This window comes from Anthonomus grandis, chromosome 11 (assembly GCF_022605725.1).
Source record: "Anthonomus grandis grandis chromosome 11, icAntGran1.3, whole genome shotgun sequence".
NCBI lineage: Eukaryota > Metazoa > Arthropoda > Insecta > Coleoptera > Curculionidae > Anthonomus > Anthonomus grandis.
Window position 1 is genome coordinate 25,652,362 of NC_065556.1, and position 19,518 is coordinate 25,671,879.

Genomic DNA, 19,518 nt, shown 5'->3' on the forward strand with positions numbered 1-19,518 from the left:
TTCACCTTCTGGTCGGTAATGTGCTGTATGGTACTACCAAAGCAGAAATCGACTGACCCAGTAACGCTACGGGCGGATAATTTTTTTCTTAAAAAATGATTCGCCGAAGACGCATTAAAATCTGTCATTTATTTTTAATTTGGCTCGGTTTATTAATAACTGGCGCCTTCATTTATAAAACTAGTGATATATCGAGTGATTTTAACGAATTAGTTAAAAACAAAATACCAAAAAAGACGCTCTTAAGTGTCGCGAGTACTGTGAACGTTAGTTCGACCACGGAAGTTCAAAGAAAACCATCTTCAGCCACTCCAGTGACGAAACGGGTTACAAAATCGATGTCCCAATTGGGAAAAATGGACGAGATCAATAAGCATTTCTTATTTTTGAATAGTGTGCCGAAAAGTGGGTCGGAAATTTTGATTTTTTTACTTGAGAGGATACAGGGTGGAAACAACTTTAAACATGTGAGATTGAAGGGAGGTAATAGGCGAAGATTAAATCAGATTCAACAGGTAAATATTGACGTTTTCATTTTTTTGGTATGATTTGTGTATGTGTGTGAAGTAGCTGGGATATTCCAGGCACTTTGAATATTTTATTAAGAGATTCAATGAGTATTAATTAATTGTCCATTGTGGAGTATTCTCGCTGATTTTTTTAAGGAAAAACTCAGGAATCTGTCATTAATATGGTGAAAAAATTATTAAAATATTTTAAGTGGTTCCCAAGTTATGCCTTAAAATGTTCGCTTGGGAGTAAAAATGTTGATGTTTGTTCAAATTCGATAAGTCTTGGATCTTAGTGGACAAAATTGCCTCAAACTCAGAGACGTACTCATATTAAATTGTTTAGAAGTAAATTGCCTTCTTTTAGCCAGATCCCGTTTAAGAATATTTCTATTATTTCATGAAAATACTCCCAAGAAAAATGGAAATTTTCTATGAAAAAAATGCCTCGACTAAAACTACCTTTAACTCCTTAAATCATTGACTTAGAATCACGTTTTTACTATCAAGTTCCTCCTCAGGAATCTATCATTATTAGCGTAAAAAAATATAAAAATGTTTCTAGTGATTTCAAAGTTATGCCCAAAATTGCTCGCCGAGAAATAAAAACCTTGATATTGCAATATGCGTTTTGATACATTCAAATTCGGTTGGACCTTGGTTGACAAAATTGCCTTTAGTTCAAAAAGTTTTTGAGTTACAAGAAACTCTCTCATATTAAACTATTCGGAAATAAATCATCTTTCTTTAGCCACAACTCTTTTAAGAATATTTCTATTATTTAATGAAAATATTTTTAAGAAAAATTAAAGTTTGCTAAGAAAAAGATGCCTCAACCGAAACTATCCTAACTCCTCAAATCATTAACCTACAATCACGTGCTTACCCTCAAATCTATCCTCAGGATTCTGCCATTATTATTGTGAAGAAATTATTAAAATATTTTAAGTGGTTCCCAAGTTATGCCTAAAAATGTTCGTCAAAGAATAAAAACCTTGATATGGCAATATGCGTTTCAAAAACTTCAAATTCGATAGGTCTTGGACCTTGGTTGACAAAAATGCCTTTAACTCAAAGAGTTTTTGAGGTACAAACAACGTTTTCATATTAAATTGTGCGGAAATAAATGGCCTTTCAATAACCAGAACCCTTTTAAGAATATTCCTATTATTTCATAAAAATATTTTTAACACATTAACTGCCATATGATGCACGGATGCGTCACAGTGGATTTTTTTAGCAGACCTACGAATTCGCTAAATTCAACTTTAAAGCCGTGTACCGTCCGCGCGTCACAGCAAGTATATAATCTTACGGAGCAATAAAATTCATTGCCCGTTAAATCGGAAATCATATTTAGCTTTTGCGTCATATTTTAAAGGGTTTGAAATTGAGTGATGTATTTGTGGGTATTGTAAATTAAAAATTTTGGCACACAAACGTTTGATTTTAAAATAAACAAAATATATTCATTAAAAAACAATTGAAAGTAATAAAAATTACTTCGATTGTAAACAACGTAATCTAAAAATGTTTTTTGCGCTCTAAACCTTAAAAATGGCAACCGTTTCTATCTATTCCTGCATGTACTAATGCATTATGACGTTTTCAAAACCCTTTGTGCCATTTTTGTACCATATATGCGTCACGAAATTGTAGATGTTTTTTAAAACATTATTAGAATTCTCTAACTGTTGACCTCACACGACAAAAAAAACATTTGTATGGTAGCAGTTAACGTGTTAATAAAAGTGAAAATTGACTAAGCAAAAAATGCCTTATCCAAAACAACTTTAACTTCTCGATTGATTAACCTAGAATCACCTTTTTATCCTCAAATTCGTCCTCAGGAATCTGTCATTATTACTGTAAAAAAATTATTAAAATTGTTCCAGTGGTTCCAAAGTTATGCTTAAATATACCCGGCAAAAGAATAAAAAACGATATTGCAAAATGCTTTTTAAATCTTCAAATTCGCTAGGTCCTGGATCTTGGCTAACAAAATTGCTTTTAACTCAAAAAGATTTTGAGGTACAAGAAACGTTCTCATATTAAAATGTTCGGAAATAAATTGCCTTCCTTTAGCCAGATCCCGTTTAAGAATATTCCTATTATTTCGAGAAAATACTCCCAAGAAAAGTGAAACTTTGTTAAGAAAAAAATGCCTCAACCAAGACTACCCTTAACTCCTTAAATCATTGACTTAGAATCACATTTTTACTTTTAAGTTGTTCCTCAGGAATCTATCAATATTAGCATAAAAAAAATATAAAAATGTATCTAGTGGTTCTTAAGTTATGCCCAAAGATGTTCGCCGAGGAATAAAAACCTTGATATTGCAATATGCGTTTTGATACATTCAAATTCGGTTGGACCTTGGTTGATAAAATTGCTTTTAATAAGAAAATTTTTCATATTAAACTGTTCGGAAAGAAATCATCTTTCTTTAGCCAGAACTCGTTTAAGAATATTTCTATTATTTTATGAAAATATTTTTAAGAAAAATGAAAGTTTGCTAATAAAAAGATGCCTCAACCGAAACTATCCTGACTCCTCAAATCATTAACCTACAATCACGTGTTTGCCCTCAAATTTATCCTGAGGATTCTGTCATTATTATTGTGAAGAAATTATTAAAATATTTTAAGTGGTTCCCAAGTTATGCTTAAAAATGTTCGTCAAAGAATAAAAACCTTGATAGATATGACAATATGCGTCTCAAAAACTTCAAATTCGATAGGGACCTTGGTTGACAAAAATACCATTACTCAGAGAGTTTTTGAGGTACAAGAAATTTTTTCATATTAAATTGTGCGGAAATAAATGGCCTTTCATTAACCAGAACCCTTTTAGGAATATTCCTATTATTTCATAAAAATATTGTCAAGAAAAATTAAGATTTGCTAAAAAAATTAACAAAAAAATCCTCAACAAAAACTATCCAAATATCTAATTCAAAATCACGTTTTTCCCCAAAAATCTATCCTCACAAGAATTTTACTATTATAACGTAACCTCCATTACTACAGATAACATAAAAATGTAGTTAACCATGAAACATCTTAACGTCGCCTCCCGCCACATTTGAAACAAATAAGGAATAGACCATGAAAATAATTATCTTGATTACCGGCAACTATTATAGGCATCACTTGATTTGGCCGACGTTGCATAAAGTCTAATTAAAATCCGTTTTTTATTCTCAAGAAATGCCAATAAAAGTGAACGGCTGCTCAAACCGAATTTTAACAAATTTTAACCGGTTATTAGATCACGACCCGACTAGTCATGACTAATCAAAATACATCATAATCATTTATGCGACCAGCCCACAAAAATAAAGAACTTTTATATCTGTACGTACGAAACAATGAGTTGTTCTGCATTTTATGTCATGCAAGAATTTCACATTGAAAAGGTCAATGTCGGAGGACAAGTCCATGAATCACCCACAAGAGACCAACTAAAATGTTAAATTTAATTAAATTCTACTACAGTCAACTTTCAACCATTCTACATTGGCATATATGCACTCCAAATATAGTTTTTTTTTGTAGGAAGAACTCGTTGAAGAAATCTACGATGTACGTCAAAATCTAGCTGTCCCACTCAGTTTCGACCGACCGGTATATTTCCTAGACTTTTCCAAAGTCGACAAGCAAATGCCCACGTACGTGAACCTCATAAGGCACCCGGTGGCGAAAGTGATGTCTAGGTATGAAAACTCGAGAATTAACACATAATTGCATAATACGACCTAGTCGTAATTATCAAGAAAACCAACTGCAATTATTTAGTTATAGCAAGGAACTAATTGATTATTTATAAACTCTTATAAATCTAGCATAACTGTGACTGATTTTCTATAGAGCGTTTTCAAAGAAAACTGACACCTACGATAGTTACTTCATGAGATGTCTTCTGGACGCGCAGCGTAATTGTAACTTCAAGAGTGGAAGACCTTATGACCTCACTATTCCTTACTTTTGCGGACACGATGAGCGTTGCATGTAAGTAGATCCGAAAAATGTTGCAAAAAGTATTTTTTCACTTTTAACTTTGCAAGGTTCCTCAACAACCAGTGGGCTCTCGAGAGGGCAAAAGAGAACGTTGAAAAGTACTATAAGGTGGTGGGCGTTCTTGAGGAATTAAACGTTACCCTACATACTTTAGAGGGTGAAATTCCGCAGTTTTTTAGGGGGGCCAAAGAGGTTTATCAGCGACATTTATTGGGTAAACTTTCAGATTTCTTTCTTGAAAATATATGCTTAACCGCTATGGTTTTTAGATATATACAATCATAAAAAGGAACCTGAGGTACCGGAGGACGTACGTCGGTCCCTTGAAGAATCGTTAGTTAAGGAAATTGAGTTTTATGAATGGATTAAGAGGAGACTTTTAAGCAATGTATATGCAAATAGTTAGTAAGGTATCTGTATTATGTGATTTTTGAATCGCCCTGTATTATATTACCGAATATATTGTTTTTGTTTTTAAGCTAAATATGTAAATTAAGACAACTTATATACGTAGTTACTGGACATGACAAAGGTAAGACTGATCGATTTGTAGAAATAAAGTGAAGTAAATCTATTAGTGTCTTTTTTTTTAATACTCGTTTACCATAAATTTCCTATAATGGTCACTCGAATGTGATTTAAAGAAAAGGTTTCCAAAAAACCTGTTGTGATAAATATTTTAGCTCTAGCAAACCATTAAAAAATATTTCGGTAAGATGTAGGTATACTACTTCTATAATAAGCATAAAAAGTAAAATAGACATTGATAAACTTGATGACTAATAAATAAGAATTAATGATTTATTATTGCTAATTTAAATTTAACTATGGATTTTAATTCTTCTATTTTGGATGATTAACAAATTATTGTTTTTTTACTTTAATATACGTAAAATAAGGAAAAAGTATGAAAATGCAGTTGCATTTCTTGATTCCTGTGAGTTTTGGAGTCATGATTTTGTCTGAAACTAATATTGTGCATAATGTAGGTTCCTCTTGTCCTAATACATATGGTATATATTACAATAATAGTAATTAAAATAAATTTAAATGCGATGGCACTATTGCATCAAGTAAGAAATTCTACATTTTTGAAGATTGTTTTTACTGTGAGTAATAATGAAGTAGTCAGTATGTCTATTTATAGATTGCCCTCATTAAGTGCTATAGAGTTTGTAAAGGACTTGCATTCTTTATTTAAAATAAAATTTTAGGTATGACTAATCATTATTCCATCACAATAAATATTAGCCCAAATAAAACTGAATTTCAGAAAAATACTAATTGAATTGAACTTGTGAGAATACAAAATGAAATAAGAAAACATTAATTGGAATTTTATTTATGATCAGGATGTTAACTAAGCCACTCAAGATTCCATACAAACGCTAAAAAAATGTATAGAAAAATGTACCAACGTTTAAAAAATTCTACCTACATATAAAAAACTTGGATACAAGAGGAATCATTACTTATTACTGCTCCTAAATTGTAGTTTTTAAATAGTCATCTCTAACTGTAATGGCAAAGAAATTGGCTTCAAAAGGAAAAATTTTCCGAGTAAAATTTCCCAAAAATGTTCAGTTTTTCTTTGAATATGATTTTGAAATTTGGTAGCCTAATAGAAAAATTGGGTCATTTTTAAATGGCATCTCTAACTGTAGGTACCGTCATCTGGGGTGAATTCGGACGCTTTTTCCGGTATTTTTCCAAATAGCAGCTACATTTATTTTTTTTAAAATCTCAAAAAAATAAATAAATTTCTTATGTCTTTTGTCGATTCATTCCACACAAGAAAAAAAATATATTCCCATTTATTAATATATTTTTTTAACCTAAATAGTGTCCGAATTCACCCCTATGTGTGGGGTGAATTTGGACACCTATTGTTTTGTGCCTATATTCGAATTTTGACATGCATTGGGGTGTAGTCGGACACAAAAATTGAAAATAAAAAGTTTCCCACGTCTCTAGATGAAAAAAATATATTTTTTTGGATATGAGGAAAACACAATAATTGAGAAACATATGATATATTCATAAGCATCTCCTTTGTTAACTGAAAAAAAAAACATATTATTTAATTATTATAATAATATATTATTCTAAGAAGTGCTTATATTACCCGGAAATTTAAATTGGTATCGGCCCCTTCGTGCGTCTTTTACAGATCTGAGAACAAGCGTCAGTTGACCTCTTTCAATGACACTTTCATCTTTAGTTTGGGGGTAAGTATAATAATCTCCCATCTTGGAAGATTCGTGCTTTCTCAGAAAATAAACCATATATATGTATCTTGATCCAAAACTTCCTTGACACAGGCGACATAGTTTTTTTATTGTCTTTAAGTTGGTCAATTTTACTATGACAAAGGTGTCAGTTGTTATAATTGCGGCTTTTGGATCCTTAAAAGCACCCTGGACTTCGTTATTATTTCCGCTTTGATTATTTTCTCCATCAAGTTCATTTTCTTTTTCGCTTTCACCATCAAATCGTTCATCGGCTTCATCCTCATTTGACAGATCTAGTTCATATAATGAATCTGATGATGAAGAGGAGATCCTTCTGTTTGAATGTTGTATAGCTTTTCCGAAAGCCACATTGAGCTTTTTGCCTCTTCTACGCGTCGGTTCTTCAGTAAATCATTTATCTTGAAGTAAGCCAACGAACGTCTCAGACCATTCATCAGGAACATCATCCTGAGCGTTCGGAACTGGAATTTTGTTTAACACTATCTCCGGATTCAATGTAGGTACCATGGCAGTTAATATGGTTTTAAAAACTCTGGGAAACTCTGATTTAGGAATACATCCCTTATTTTGTAATTTCCAATCTGTTAATGCAGCCCGCCATTTTTTCTTCAACGTCTAAGGGTTGAAGAAGGTGCGTGGAATTTAGCGGAAATAGAACGAATCTTATATTAAATCTTTCCTCAAGAACATGTAAAGACACATGGCTTGACAGATTGTCACCTATTATTATTTTTGGGCCTTGGAGATTTTTCAAATATGGCAACGCAATCTTATCAAACCAGTCTTCAAAGGTGGGCCCGTCGAACCATCCGCTTTTTGTACGGTTGTAGAAAGCGCCTTCTATTCCCCCTTCCACCCACGTGGGATATAAATGTGTAGCTTTATAAACTGTGTAAGACGGTAGTAATTGGCCAGATGTAGAAATAGCCATGATGATAGAGATGCTGCTTTTACTCGAATCCATTATTCTCTCCGCTCGTTTTGACCCTTTACGACACAACACTTTAACACGACCCGGGTCATCACTCATGTTAGTTTCATCGTAATTGGCGATGTTCGTATCTGGCACTCCCTCCAACGTGTCCCTCAAATTCTCTATGTACGTTTGCTCTGACACGTTTAATGTTTTGTGCGAGTCGCTCAGTTAGACGCTTGTTTCGATTCAAAAAACAATAAAACCACTCTTGCCCTGGCATATTATCTCGAAACTTCGCTATCCCCATTCCCTTACGATCCAAATAGCTCTTGACAACATGTCGTATATCGGATCGTGTGAGGGGAAAGCCCCATTCACCAAATTTTTGAATTCCCTCTGCCAAAAATCCTTCATCCTATGCCGCGAGTGCAGTTTGCCAACCTTGTTTTTTACTGTGCTTATTTTTGAGCTTATCGCTGATGGTTGATTTCGGAATCATATAGGGCCCGTTCCAAGGTCTCTGGCGTATAGTTCATAAACTGGACACCGAGTTTCTTCACATATTTACGTGGCATTGCTGTCCGAATTCACCCCACCTAGTGACAAATTTTAAAGTTAATGCCCTAAACGAAAAAACCAAGGTCAAAAGTCACAATGTTTTTATGCTAAATCGTTGTTTATATAATACTTTTTAACTATTGTTAAAAAATGCACATTCAAATAATGCCTAATTCTCCCACCAGAAGTTTCTTTCTATTGTATAGAGAAAAGGCAAAACATAAACAAATATTTGAAGTCATAAAATGAATACTCACCTTAAGTTGCATGCATACTTAGTCGTGTCTAAACGTCGACTGACGTGAAAATCTAAACAATGTTACCGACAGGAATATTCTTGCGCAGAAACGCATTATGTCCGAATTCACCCCAGATGACGGTAATAGCCAAAAAATTGGCTCCAAAAAGCAAAATTTTCATAGTAAAAAAGTGAAAATAACCCAAAAGTTTCAATTTTTCTTTAAATATGACTTTGAACCGTGGCACCCTAATAGAAAAATTAGTTTTCTACATGGCAGTTTAATTAAATACTATCTTTAATTGCAATAGCAAAGAAATTGGGTCAAGAAAGCAAAAATCGCGAGTAAAAAAACTAAAACTTCTCAAAATGTTGATTTTTTCCTTGAATATGACTGTAAAACTTGGCAGCCTATTAGAAAAATTGTTCTTCTACGTGGAAGTGTTTAAATGATATCCCTAACTGTAATAATAAATAAATTTGCTTCAAAAAGCAAAATTTCCCGCGTAAAAAACCAAAAACTCCCGAAAATATGGACTTTTTTTTAAATATTGCTCTGAAACTTGGCACCTCACTAAACTAACTGCTTTTCTAAATTATAACACAATCTTAAACCATAACATTAAAGAAAAATGCTTAAAAAAGAAACAATTTCAGGTAATAAATAAAACAACTTAGCTAACTTGCGGATATTCAACACCCTTTATTTAATTTTATAAAGTATCCTAATATACTAAGAAAACACGTATAAAATAAAAAATAATATAGTGTAAATTTTTTAACAATAATTTCACTGGTACATAGAATTTATAAAGTATGCCACGGCATTAATAGTTGTACTATAACGCAAACCGAACGCACCAAAATACCAAACTTATTCAAACCGGACCATATAATAGTTCAATTAAAAAAAAAAAAAAAACATAAAACTATCCTAATGCCAAAAATACCTTAAGGAATACAGTTGAGGAAAAACAATTAGGAATAGGTGAAAGTGGCGTGATAAGGGTTAAAACACTGGGTAAGTTGAGCAAATATTTGTTGTTTTGGAACAGATATTTTTGAAAATATGTACCGAAAGGTTAGGAAATTTCATTTAGAAGGTGTATATCAGAATGAAGTAAGGAATAAGATGCTAATTGTATGGAAACATTATTTTCCAAACCTTTCGGCACCTAAAAAAATTACCCAAATCTACTACAATCGAATATTTGTGCGCCTACTCTTAAATAATTAATTGACCTCACTAAATTTGTCGATCCTAATTATTCATTTCCAAATGGAAAATATCATGGTCGTCTTTTTTGTGATTATCATCCGTGACCAGCACCACGCCGTTTTTCGGGTTAGAATCGACAGTCTGTGTATCTCCCTCCTTTTTGCTCTCATTGTCCGACGCCTCACTCTCGCTGAAACGACGCTCAAGGGCGCGTTTTTTATTACGCGCCTTCCGTTGGTTCTTCTTTTTTTGGCCCAGGATACTCGAGTTCGACCTGAGGGATTTAATCAATTTTATACTTAAGAATTTGTGATATAAATGTTATTATAAAAAAAAAACTTCCAGACAATTTCCTCTGGGTTTATACAGGGTGTCCCGTAAATAGTGGTCCAAATGAAAAGTCCTAAAAGATTGGACTATTTCCAATCAGAATAATCCAACATAGCTCTAACGAAAGTGTTACGGTTTTCGAGATATTTTGATTTTTGCGAAATTTTAAGAAATACCTACCTGTAATCAGTTTTTTTATGGTGTGTCACTAAATGAAAAAAAAAATCACAATTTCTTCGATTGGATATTATTTGCCGATAGATGCGCTTTATGATGCGTATTAAAATTTTTCAGTTATGCAAATATTTTTCACAGGAAAAATTTTTGAAATTGCAATATCGAATTTTTTTTTCTTTTCAAAAAGTTTGAAGTCCTATGACACAATAAAATAATAATAGAATCTTGGTGCCCATTAGCGTAAAAACTTATTTATCCCATGCCGTATTAAAGACAAAAACTTTTTGAATTTTTTGTTAACCTCAAGAAAAAAATGGTTTTTAATGCCGAAAGAACTATTTTGTGAAAAAAAATCGTTTTTTTTTTCGATGTAAATTAATTCGGTTTATTTGTGTTTTGCAATTTTACAAAAGGTGTTCAAAATGGCCACCACCTGCTGCTATACACGCCCTACACCTTCTTATAAAGGATCGCTTAATCCGTTGAGCGTGGCCAGCTCTATTTATCTCTTGAGCAGCAGTTTGGATGCGCTCGCGCAGTTTTTCAATGTTTTGTATGGGTCTCCTGCATACAATTTCTTTGAGGCATCCCCAGTAAAAAAAATCAAGACGATTTAGGTGAGGTGACCGTGGCGGCCACAGTATAGATCCTAGACGTCCGATCCGATCGGTTAGGGTAGGATTCATTTAAAAAATTTTTAACTTGCACACCGTAGTGCGCAGGACATCCGTCGTGTTGCAGCCACATATTTCTGCGAATGTCTAAAGGAACATTTTCCAAAAGGATGGGGAGAATATTTTGCAAAAAATGAAGATAATATTCAGCATTGAGATTTTGCGGCAACTTAAACGGTCCTATAATTTCACCATTAATAATCCCTGTCCACAAATTGATTTTAAATTGGTATTGAGATTTATCTTCTCTATTAATATGTGGATTTTCCGGACGCTGGAGGGCGCCACGATTACAACAGCCAAGCCCGTACATAGGCAGTTGCCCATCTAATAACCTACTTATATTTCTTATCTATGACACCGATATTAAAATTGTTACCGATGACAACTTGGCACTAACTTAAGCTTAAAGCTTTTTAATACCTCTAGTTATTAGTATGGCGCAATACACATCACTTGAGTATGCAAATATGCACTTCATTTACGGCTTGTACGGCTCCCAGTACCTCGGTACGTGCCATTGAACGACGTACAGGTATATCCAAAAGCAGAGTTCAAAAAATTTTAAAACGAACTTATGGGTTCCATCCGTATCATGTGCAGCGCGTTCAGACTCTCGAACCAAGAGACTATGAAGCAAGAGTAGATTTTTGTCGTACGAAGTTGAGAATGATGCGAGATGGAAATTGGTTTAAAAATATCTTGTGGGGCGACGAATCAACCTGCCGCAAAGATGGATTTTTGAATCTCCATAATTTACATGGCTGGCAATTGGAAAATCCACATATTAATAGAGAAGATAAATCGCAATACCAATTTAAAATCAATTTGTGGACAGGGAATTTGTGGTGAAATTATAGGACCGTTTGAGTTGCCGCAAAATCTCAATGCTGAATATTATCTCATGTGCTGAATATTATTAGACATTCGCAGAAATATGTGGCTGCAACACGACGGATGTCCTGCGCACTACGGTGTGCAAGTCCTTTATAAGAAGGTGTAGGGCGTGTATAGCAGCAGGTGGTGGCCATTTTGAACACCTTTTGTAAAATTGCAAAACACAAATAAACCGAATTAATTTACATCGAAAAAAAAAACTATTTTTTTTTCAGAAAATAGTTCTTTCGGCATTAAAATAATCATATTTTTTTTTTTGAGGTTAACAAAAAATTCACAAAGTTTTTGTCTTTAATACGGCATGGGATAAATAAGTTTTTACGCTAATGGGCACCAAGATTCTATTATTATTTTATTGCGTCATAGGACTTCAAACTTTTTGAAAAGAAAAAAAAATCCGGTATTGCAATTTCAAAAATTTTTCCTGTGAAAAATATTTGCATAACTGAAAAATTTTAATACGCATCATAAAGTGCATCTATCGGCAAATAATATCCAACCGAAGAAATTGTGATTTTTTTTTCATTTAGTGACACACCCTAAAAAAACTGATTACAGGTAGGTATTTCTTAAAATTTCGCAAAAATCAAAATATCTCGAAAACCGTAACACTTTCGTTAGAGCTATGTTGGATTATTCTGATTGGAAATAGTCCAATCTATTAGGAGTTTTCATTTGGACCATTATTTACGGGACACCCTGTATACAGAGCTCAAGAAAGAATAACAAAAAATATTATTAAAAAAATTAAAGTAGAAACTGGACATCCTTTGATGCTTCCAGGCAGTTGAAGCTAATCATTCTTAAGTCTTCCAGGCAGTTGACTACTGTGTTTAATGCTAATGAAGAATAAAATGAATTTTCCAGACAGTTAAAGTAATTTTTCTTTAATCTGAAGATCTATTTTGAACTTGAACTACATTAAGTTTAGGATATCAATACGTCAGTTTTTGACCCTCAACTGCCTGGAATAATAAAAATATTATTTTTGCAAGGCAAGTAACGGCTAGACTTCCTTTGACACTTTCAGGCAGCTAAATCTCTTTATTCCTTACTTTTATCAGACAGTTACTGCTTGCAATCAGAACTCAACTGCCTGGAAAAGTTTAAAAAGTCCTCGAGTTTGATAAAATTTTTAATCATGTTTGAACAATAATTGCTTGGAAGAATACATACATTTTTTGTCGAAGTCCAATGGTCTTTTAATATTTGCTATTAGAGAATTCGAGCCAGATCAAAAAAATTGACTGTAAGGGTCATTTTCCATTTCTTTGATCTAGCAATGGCTAACTCATGGATTTTTTATCGAAAAGATAAAAAAATATTTAAAATCCCTCCACGCAAAATACAACAATATTTAGATTTTAAAATCGAAATTGCCACTCAGCTTTTGACAAATACACCCAATCCACAAAGTGAATCCCAAGAAAACATTCGAGGTGTAGGTACTAGAAGAAATCCTGAGGGAAATATCTTTGCCGATTCACCGTCATCGTCATTCGGCACCGAAGGAAAACGGAAACAACACTTTTCAAAAATTCGGTTAGATGTAAAAATGACTCTTGTGCCAAAAAAACCAAGTTTTTTTGTAATACATGCAACACATTTTTGTGCATTACTGGCAACAGAAACTGTCTCATGGAGTTCCATAGCAAATAAATTTAAGTTTACATTTATTTTCTGCGTTTTCATAGGTTTAGACTGAAATTATTAGTAAACAATGTTTATTTATGTATTTTTTATTATATTTAAAAACCTTACAACCCTAACTTAACAAAAACATGTCCCAGGAGGTTATACTGCAACATAGAAACTTTAGAGTCTTATCTATCAAGTTATTTAATTGTCTTCCAGAATAGGTAAAGACCCCAACAATTTAAGTTTACAATTAAAAAACTTTTGCATCATCTAAGTTCCCTTAGAGTTTGACTGAGGTACTCTCTCTTTAACTATTACTTCTTACCTAGTGTAGTTAAAAGTTTAAAAAGTGAATCGCAAGTTTTATAGTATAGATTTTATAAGTCGAATGATTTTAAGATGTGTGTATTTTAATAGGTAACTATTTTCTCTTCTTATCATTGGCAATGCTTAAATTGTACAAGTGTTGTATTTTTTACAGAATAAAGTTCATTCATTCAACGTAAAAACCCTATAATAAATGAATATGCGTGATAAATAATAACGTACCTAAACAACTGCTTGGTGACGACATCATTAAACCTAACAGTCTTTTTTAAGCTCGAAGACATTTCCTCGTCATCCTCCCTGGAATCTTCCGGAACGCACTCGATGCTCCCGTGATAGTTTTCAAAGGAGGAGCACAGGAAATCGTCCAAACTGGACTCTGAGACGCTTCTGCCGAACTTCGCTCTGCTGCTGCACATCCTCTTTAAGATTCCTTTGCCTTTTCTGGGCGAGAAACTCAGTTCATCCCCGCTGGACTCGTACGAAATCGCCTGGATGTCTATGGCTTTACTTTTACGTTCTGAAAAACCCCTGGGTTGGTTTTTTTCTTTAAATTCTTCAACAACAGGATCTTTCACTTTTAATTCGGAATCTTCTTTGATCACTTCCAATTGGGGGTCAGGTTCTTGTAAGAGTTTGTTTAATATTGATGGTTCTTCGATGAATTTTTCTTCCAGAGTGTCCAGATTCATGCCATAGAAGTAAGAAGACAGCGGAACTTCACTGTTTTTTAGAGGCACCTAATAAACGATTAAATTGCAAATTTATAGCAACAATTGCCTTTAATATTACCTGCAAAATGACGTTATTATCCCACGTTTCCACCGTCACATCCTCCTTTTTGACTTCATGCTGGGGAAACTTGATGTAGAACGCGTAACAGCTCAAATAAAAACTGGAACTGATGCTAGTAAACTTGACTTTCACCAATGAGTTATTCACCTCCTTACTAACGGTGCTATCGTCGACATTTTTAACATTTAAAGTGAACGCCAGCACGTTATCGAACGTGTTACAAGTAAACTCCGGTAGGTTGTACATATCGCTAGCGTTAAGGAAATTATCACTGTTCTGAGCCGTTGGCTCGGTAGTAGTTTTTATCACAATTTCGTTGGGTTCAGAGTCCTCATCATCAGACTCCGGACTTGTAGGACTGTTCAGGTCACTTTCTAAACAACTCTCTACCCCACTGTCATATTTTACCGGTTCATAGACGGTTTTTCTGTTTACAGGCAGGGTGATGATAAGTTTTTTGAGGTCTTTATCGAACTTTGCTGTGCCATTAGATTCAATGACCTAAAAACAAGTTTAAGGTTGAGAAAATTGATTTAAATCTAATTCCTATTGATTTATTCCTCGTATTTTCGTTTTGATTCTTAGATATTTTATCATGCTAGAAATGGGAATATGCAGTTTAATATACAAAATACAGAAAAATGGCTCCAATCAGATTTTCCTATCAAACCAATATTTTGATCTATGTATATTCCGATGGTCTCTAAGATAGTGGAGTGCTCTGAGAATTGTTGCATTTTATAGAAATATGGTCTAGCTAGAACTCAGTTTGCCTTTAGAATAAAACAAAAATACAGTTTTAAGTATTATGGTTGTTTAAATAAAAATTAATTGGCCAAAGCTATATAATAAAAAACAAATTCTTCCAGGCACTCCTAGTGCAAACTGAATCTAATATATATGGCAATATTCTCGATATTAGTGAAAACTGCCAAAATCTTTAACTCAAAATGAGCTTTACACCCTCAAATGCTATAAATTTAAAAAAAAATCTATTTTTTTGTATTAAACTGTAAATAATGTCAGGAAATCTATCCCTTGTTAGTAACAAGCAATTTTTAAATCTTTCAAAGCAAATAAAGTAATTTTCTGCAAATTTAGGTAGCTGAATCAGTTTCTTTATCTCCATTGGCCAGTTAAAGTACCAATTTTATACCTTTTAAGCATTATAACTTATTTTGAGACAAGAGGGACTTACGTGCCTAAAACAGGGTCAAAAGTCCACTTTTGTGCATTCTACTATATGTCTCTCTTTAGCTACATTTTGGATCATCTTGAAATTATTTACGTTTTTCTGACTTAGGTATGATGTATACAAACGAGAGAAATCATTTCATAACGATCGTCAAAGAATCTTGGAACCCAGAGGGGATTATGTACATAAAACAGGCTCAAAAGTCTACTTTTTCGCATTCTATCTCAAAAACCAATTTTCTTCTAATATTTTTCAGGCTGTTAAGCTTGTTTGAAGCTAATTTCTTCTAGGTACTTAAAATGAGTTTTAAAGCGTTGAAACATTAGAATATTTTACTTAAAGAATATTGGACCCATTCAAACAATCAAAACACTATGAAGTCCTTTTTTGAGAACTAAGCAAGCTTTTGATTGTGTGATCAATAAAATACAATTTCAATCCTGTTGGTTATTCCTTTATTAAAATTCTACTTGTAAAATAGGTCACAGGTAGGCATAAGGTTCAATTTTGGTTTCTATATTGTTTATTTTATTCACCAATGACCTGCTCTGCTCTTAAGTAGAAGATGCATTTACTTTTCTCAGATGATACTCTTGATTCTAGAGAATGTACAATCTGAGACCAAGACTTCGTTTGACGCAAATCAACTGTTGCTTAACCAGGACAAAATGCAAAAAATGGTCTTCTCTTTAACCTGATTTGTTTACAAATATGGAAACTGACTCTGTTATATTCCTAGACATCTATCTGGACCCACTGCTTAAATGGGGCAATCACATAGAATATGTAGCTAAGAAGCTTGGTTCTAGCTTTTATGCTTGCACATTTCCTTCTATCGTATGCATTATTTATATGGGAAAACAAAGGACTTGAGCTACAAAGGAGGGGTATTTATAGCAGGCATTAACTAAAGGCTAGACTGTAGACTGATTTGTAAGGATTTAGGACTATTGACACTACCCTCTCAGTGTACATCTTTGACTGCCTCAGTTGTATAAAAAAATGGGGACAGATTTACAATACATATTCATGTTTACAAGCACAATACCAAATGTAAACACAACCTAATTCCAAGGCATTACTTTAATAGATATTTATATTTTTTTTCCAAGCATATCTATCTTGTAATTCATCTTTCTAATTAGTCTTATTTTTACTTGAGTGTAATGTTGACACTACATTTTTGGTGTTTGTAAGCATAATTAATGTATGTACCATGAATAAATGAATTTGAGTATTTTTCAGAAGTTGTCTAAAAATAAAATAAAATACAAAAGTTTTCAGAGGATTACAAAATGTTGTAAAAGAAATACAGAGGAAGCCATAGGGACTTAAATAAATCAGTTTATCTTAAATTCATCTAAGGTGAGCATATTGCATAATTCAGCTTACTATGAAAGAGGTTCTCATTATATGGCCATCAGGGCTTATAGAATGCTACCTGCTGATATTAGAAGCATTGAATCTACAGTCCAATTTAAAAAAGCTGTTTACCACTGGTTGCAGATTAAATGTTTTTATAATTTTACTTTTGAATAATAATTTTAACTTGTGTTAGATATTTAGAATATTTATTTTAAATTTTGTTATTTTGTTTATATAAGTATATTGCCTCTATGAATTCTAGATAAGAAAAATTAATGTACCCTATGGGAGCTAGATCCTCCTTTGTATGACGTTGCTTTGTCGTCCTGTATACGATTTTGTTGGCAAATAAAGGATATTATTATTATTATATACATATTTTCAATTACTTAGTCCAAGCAGACTCACATTTGTTTTATGCTCATAAAGTGTATTTTGACTTTATCTTCATGAAGATCTAATAAACAGGAAGTGATCATAGAATGATTCAAATAAATTTTAACATCAAGACAGAAAGAACAAAAAGTATATTTAAGAGCAAAAAAGATAAACATACCATTGTTTGTAGACAATAATCTGGAGGAAATGAATTGAATTCTAAGCACTCAAGGAAGCAGAAAAGAATTGTTGTCAGAAGTTTAAGAATAAAAATGAAAAAAATAAGTGAAAACATAAAATATCTACTATAGGAGAGAAGGAAATCATAATTCTTAATATTGCCTATACAAAGACCAATATAAGCAACTTACCTTAAAACCATGAATTGAAAATGCTGACTTTAGTAGGAGTAACTATACTACTTTTTACCTTTACACATGATAAATGTAAACAAAAATTTGTGTAATATGCAATAATATAATAATCTTATCCATTAGGTTTTATGAACCAAGAACTGGCAAAATTGAATCTACTACCAATGAATGCATGTAATTTAGGAAATATATTGAAGGAAGAAAGTAACCATAACTTGAATAGAATTAACCAAACTTGAATCTTACCTGATATGGAAGTGTCAAGTTCAATTTATACTTGGCAGGTTTCTCGCTGATAAGTTGCACAGTTTTCTCTGTAACATCCAAATCCATGTCACTGGAACACTTTAGCAATGGTAAATCAATTTCCACGATAAGTTCCTTGGGAATTGCTGAATTCAGTTTGCAAAGTCTATCCTCGGTAAACTCTTGCATTTCTATATGGGACCTATGCTTAATTGAATATTTCGGGGTGGTATAGCTACACTTGGACTCATCAGACGAGGTTCTTTTAGGTTTGCTCTTCTTGACACTGCTCCCTTTTTTCGGACTCCTGTGAGAGTCGATTTCTGCAAAAATCTTATCAAACATTTCCTGTTCTTCTGGGGTTTTTTCACTGGGTCTTTGTTTGGAAGGTTTCCTCATAATGGTGGCCCTCTTCATACCCTTATAACTAATTTTAGGGAACTTAAGGTTCTTTTTGTCTAACGAAACATGGAAGTTACTCTCTAGTGCTTCCAAGGCCACATTGTTCACCATTCCACGGAAATCTTTATTGTTACTTGCCAGGTGCAAGGTGTCTGGATGGAAAAGGACATCAAACACCTGACATCTCACCCCTTTGTTGTCAATGTCTTCGTGTGGGGGTGATAAAGAATGAGGGACAGACCATTGTAGGCCTCGGGCTCCATCTTTAACGGATGGACTTGAGGAGGGCTTTTTTATATTGTCGTTTGAACAGATGTTAATGAAGCATTTTTGGGTTCCATTAAGGCTGGTTTTTATTACATAACCTAAAATGTATTATTGTTTTCATTATGGTATCACAAAAGTGCAATATATATTAAACAGTATTGACAAACAGTGTTATCTAATAATATAATTACAACAAGGATATTATTGTTTATTATTACATAAAGTGTGAAGTATATATGACTATTAAGTCTAACCTGCATTGGGATGTAAAAACGTGACTTCCTGGCCTCGTTCTCTCTCTATCTGTGCGACCTCCTCCTCGTATTTTTTCCGATTTTCCGGGTTCTGGATTTCCTCGACGTAATCGACTAATAGTTTCCGGAATTCCTCCTTCTTTAGGGCCTCGCCGATACGGTTTACTTCATCCCGGGACAAATTTAACTCCTTAAGCCGGTCAAAAGAACTACTCTCCATTACAAAATTGCACGTAATACTTTCGGCTAAAAATACGCCGCAGGATAATGATGCTCTGCTACAATAAAACTGGTTTATCGCTTAACGAACCCGATATCGGGCGAGAATCAAAATAAAAATATTCGGTCAGTGGAAAATTCTCGTAAGTTCACGTGGACTAATCAGCCGGTTTTTGTTGACGTTTGATTGTCATTAGTGTCAATTGGATTTTGACGTTTCTCTACTAGTCCAAGGGTCTGTGATAAAAAATTGAGTTTATTTGCACTTA

General features: G+C 33.3%; 2 protein-coding genes across 2 annotated transcripts; one reads left to right on the plus strand and one right to left on the minus strand.

Annotated features, from left to right (window-relative positions):
- LOC126742223 (heparan sulfate 2-O-sulfotransferase pipe-like) lies at window positions 1-5,102 on the plus strand. Its single transcript, XM_050448834.1, has 5 exons — window positions 1-515; window positions 4,067-4,224; window positions 4,379-4,519; window positions 4,576-4,742; window positions 4,798-5,102. Exons 1-5 carry the CDS (start codon window positions 96-98, stop codon window positions 4,932-4,934), a joined length of 1,023 nt encoding a protein of 340 aa, XP_050304791.1. The 5' UTR covers window positions 1-95; the 3' UTR covers window positions 4,935-5,102.
- A 4,069-nt stretch (window positions 5,103-9,171) lies between these two features.
- On the minus strand, window positions 9,172-19,436 carry LOC126742282 (protein kintoun). The gene is made up of 5 exons (XM_050448913.1): window positions 19,031-19,436; window positions 18,108-18,874; window positions 14,547-15,050; window positions 13,977-14,494; window positions 9,172-9,985 (listed from the first exon to the last, which is right to left on the minus strand). Exons 1-5 carry the CDS (start codon window positions 19,248-19,250, stop codon window positions 9,754-9,756), a joined length of 2,241 nt encoding a protein of 746 aa, XP_050304870.1. The 5' UTR covers window positions 19,251-19,436; the 3' UTR covers window positions 9,172-9,753.
- Window positions 19,437-19,518: the final 82 nt, after the last annotated feature.

Excerpts from the sequence above, each read along its gene's own strand:
- LOC126742282 (XM_050448913.1), bottom strand. The coding sequence starts at position 19,250 with ATGGAGAGTAGTTCTTTTGACCGGCTTAAGGAGTTAAATTTGTCCCGG. Across the intron at positions 15,051-18,107 it reads ACTTGACACTTCCATATCAG|GTCATTGAATCTAATGGCAC; the intron begins GTAAGATTCAAG and ends ACTTGTTTTTAG. Across the intron at positions 9,986-13,976 it reads GTCACCAAGCAGTTGTTTAG|GTCGAACTCGAGTATCCTGG; the intron begins GTACGTTATTAT and ends TAAATCCCTCAG.
- LOC126742223 (XM_050448834.1), top strand. The coding sequence starts at position 96 with ATGATTCGCCGAAGACGCATTAAAATCTGTCATTTATTTTTAATTTGG. Across the intron at positions 516-4,066 it reads GATTAAATCAGATTCAACAG|GAAGAACTCGTTGAAGAAAT; the intron begins GTAAATATTGAC and ends TTTTTTTTGTAG. Across the intron at positions 4,743-4,797 it reads TTATCAGCGACATTTATTGG|ATATATACAATCATAAAAAG; the intron begins GTAAACTTTCAG and ends TATGGTTTTTAG.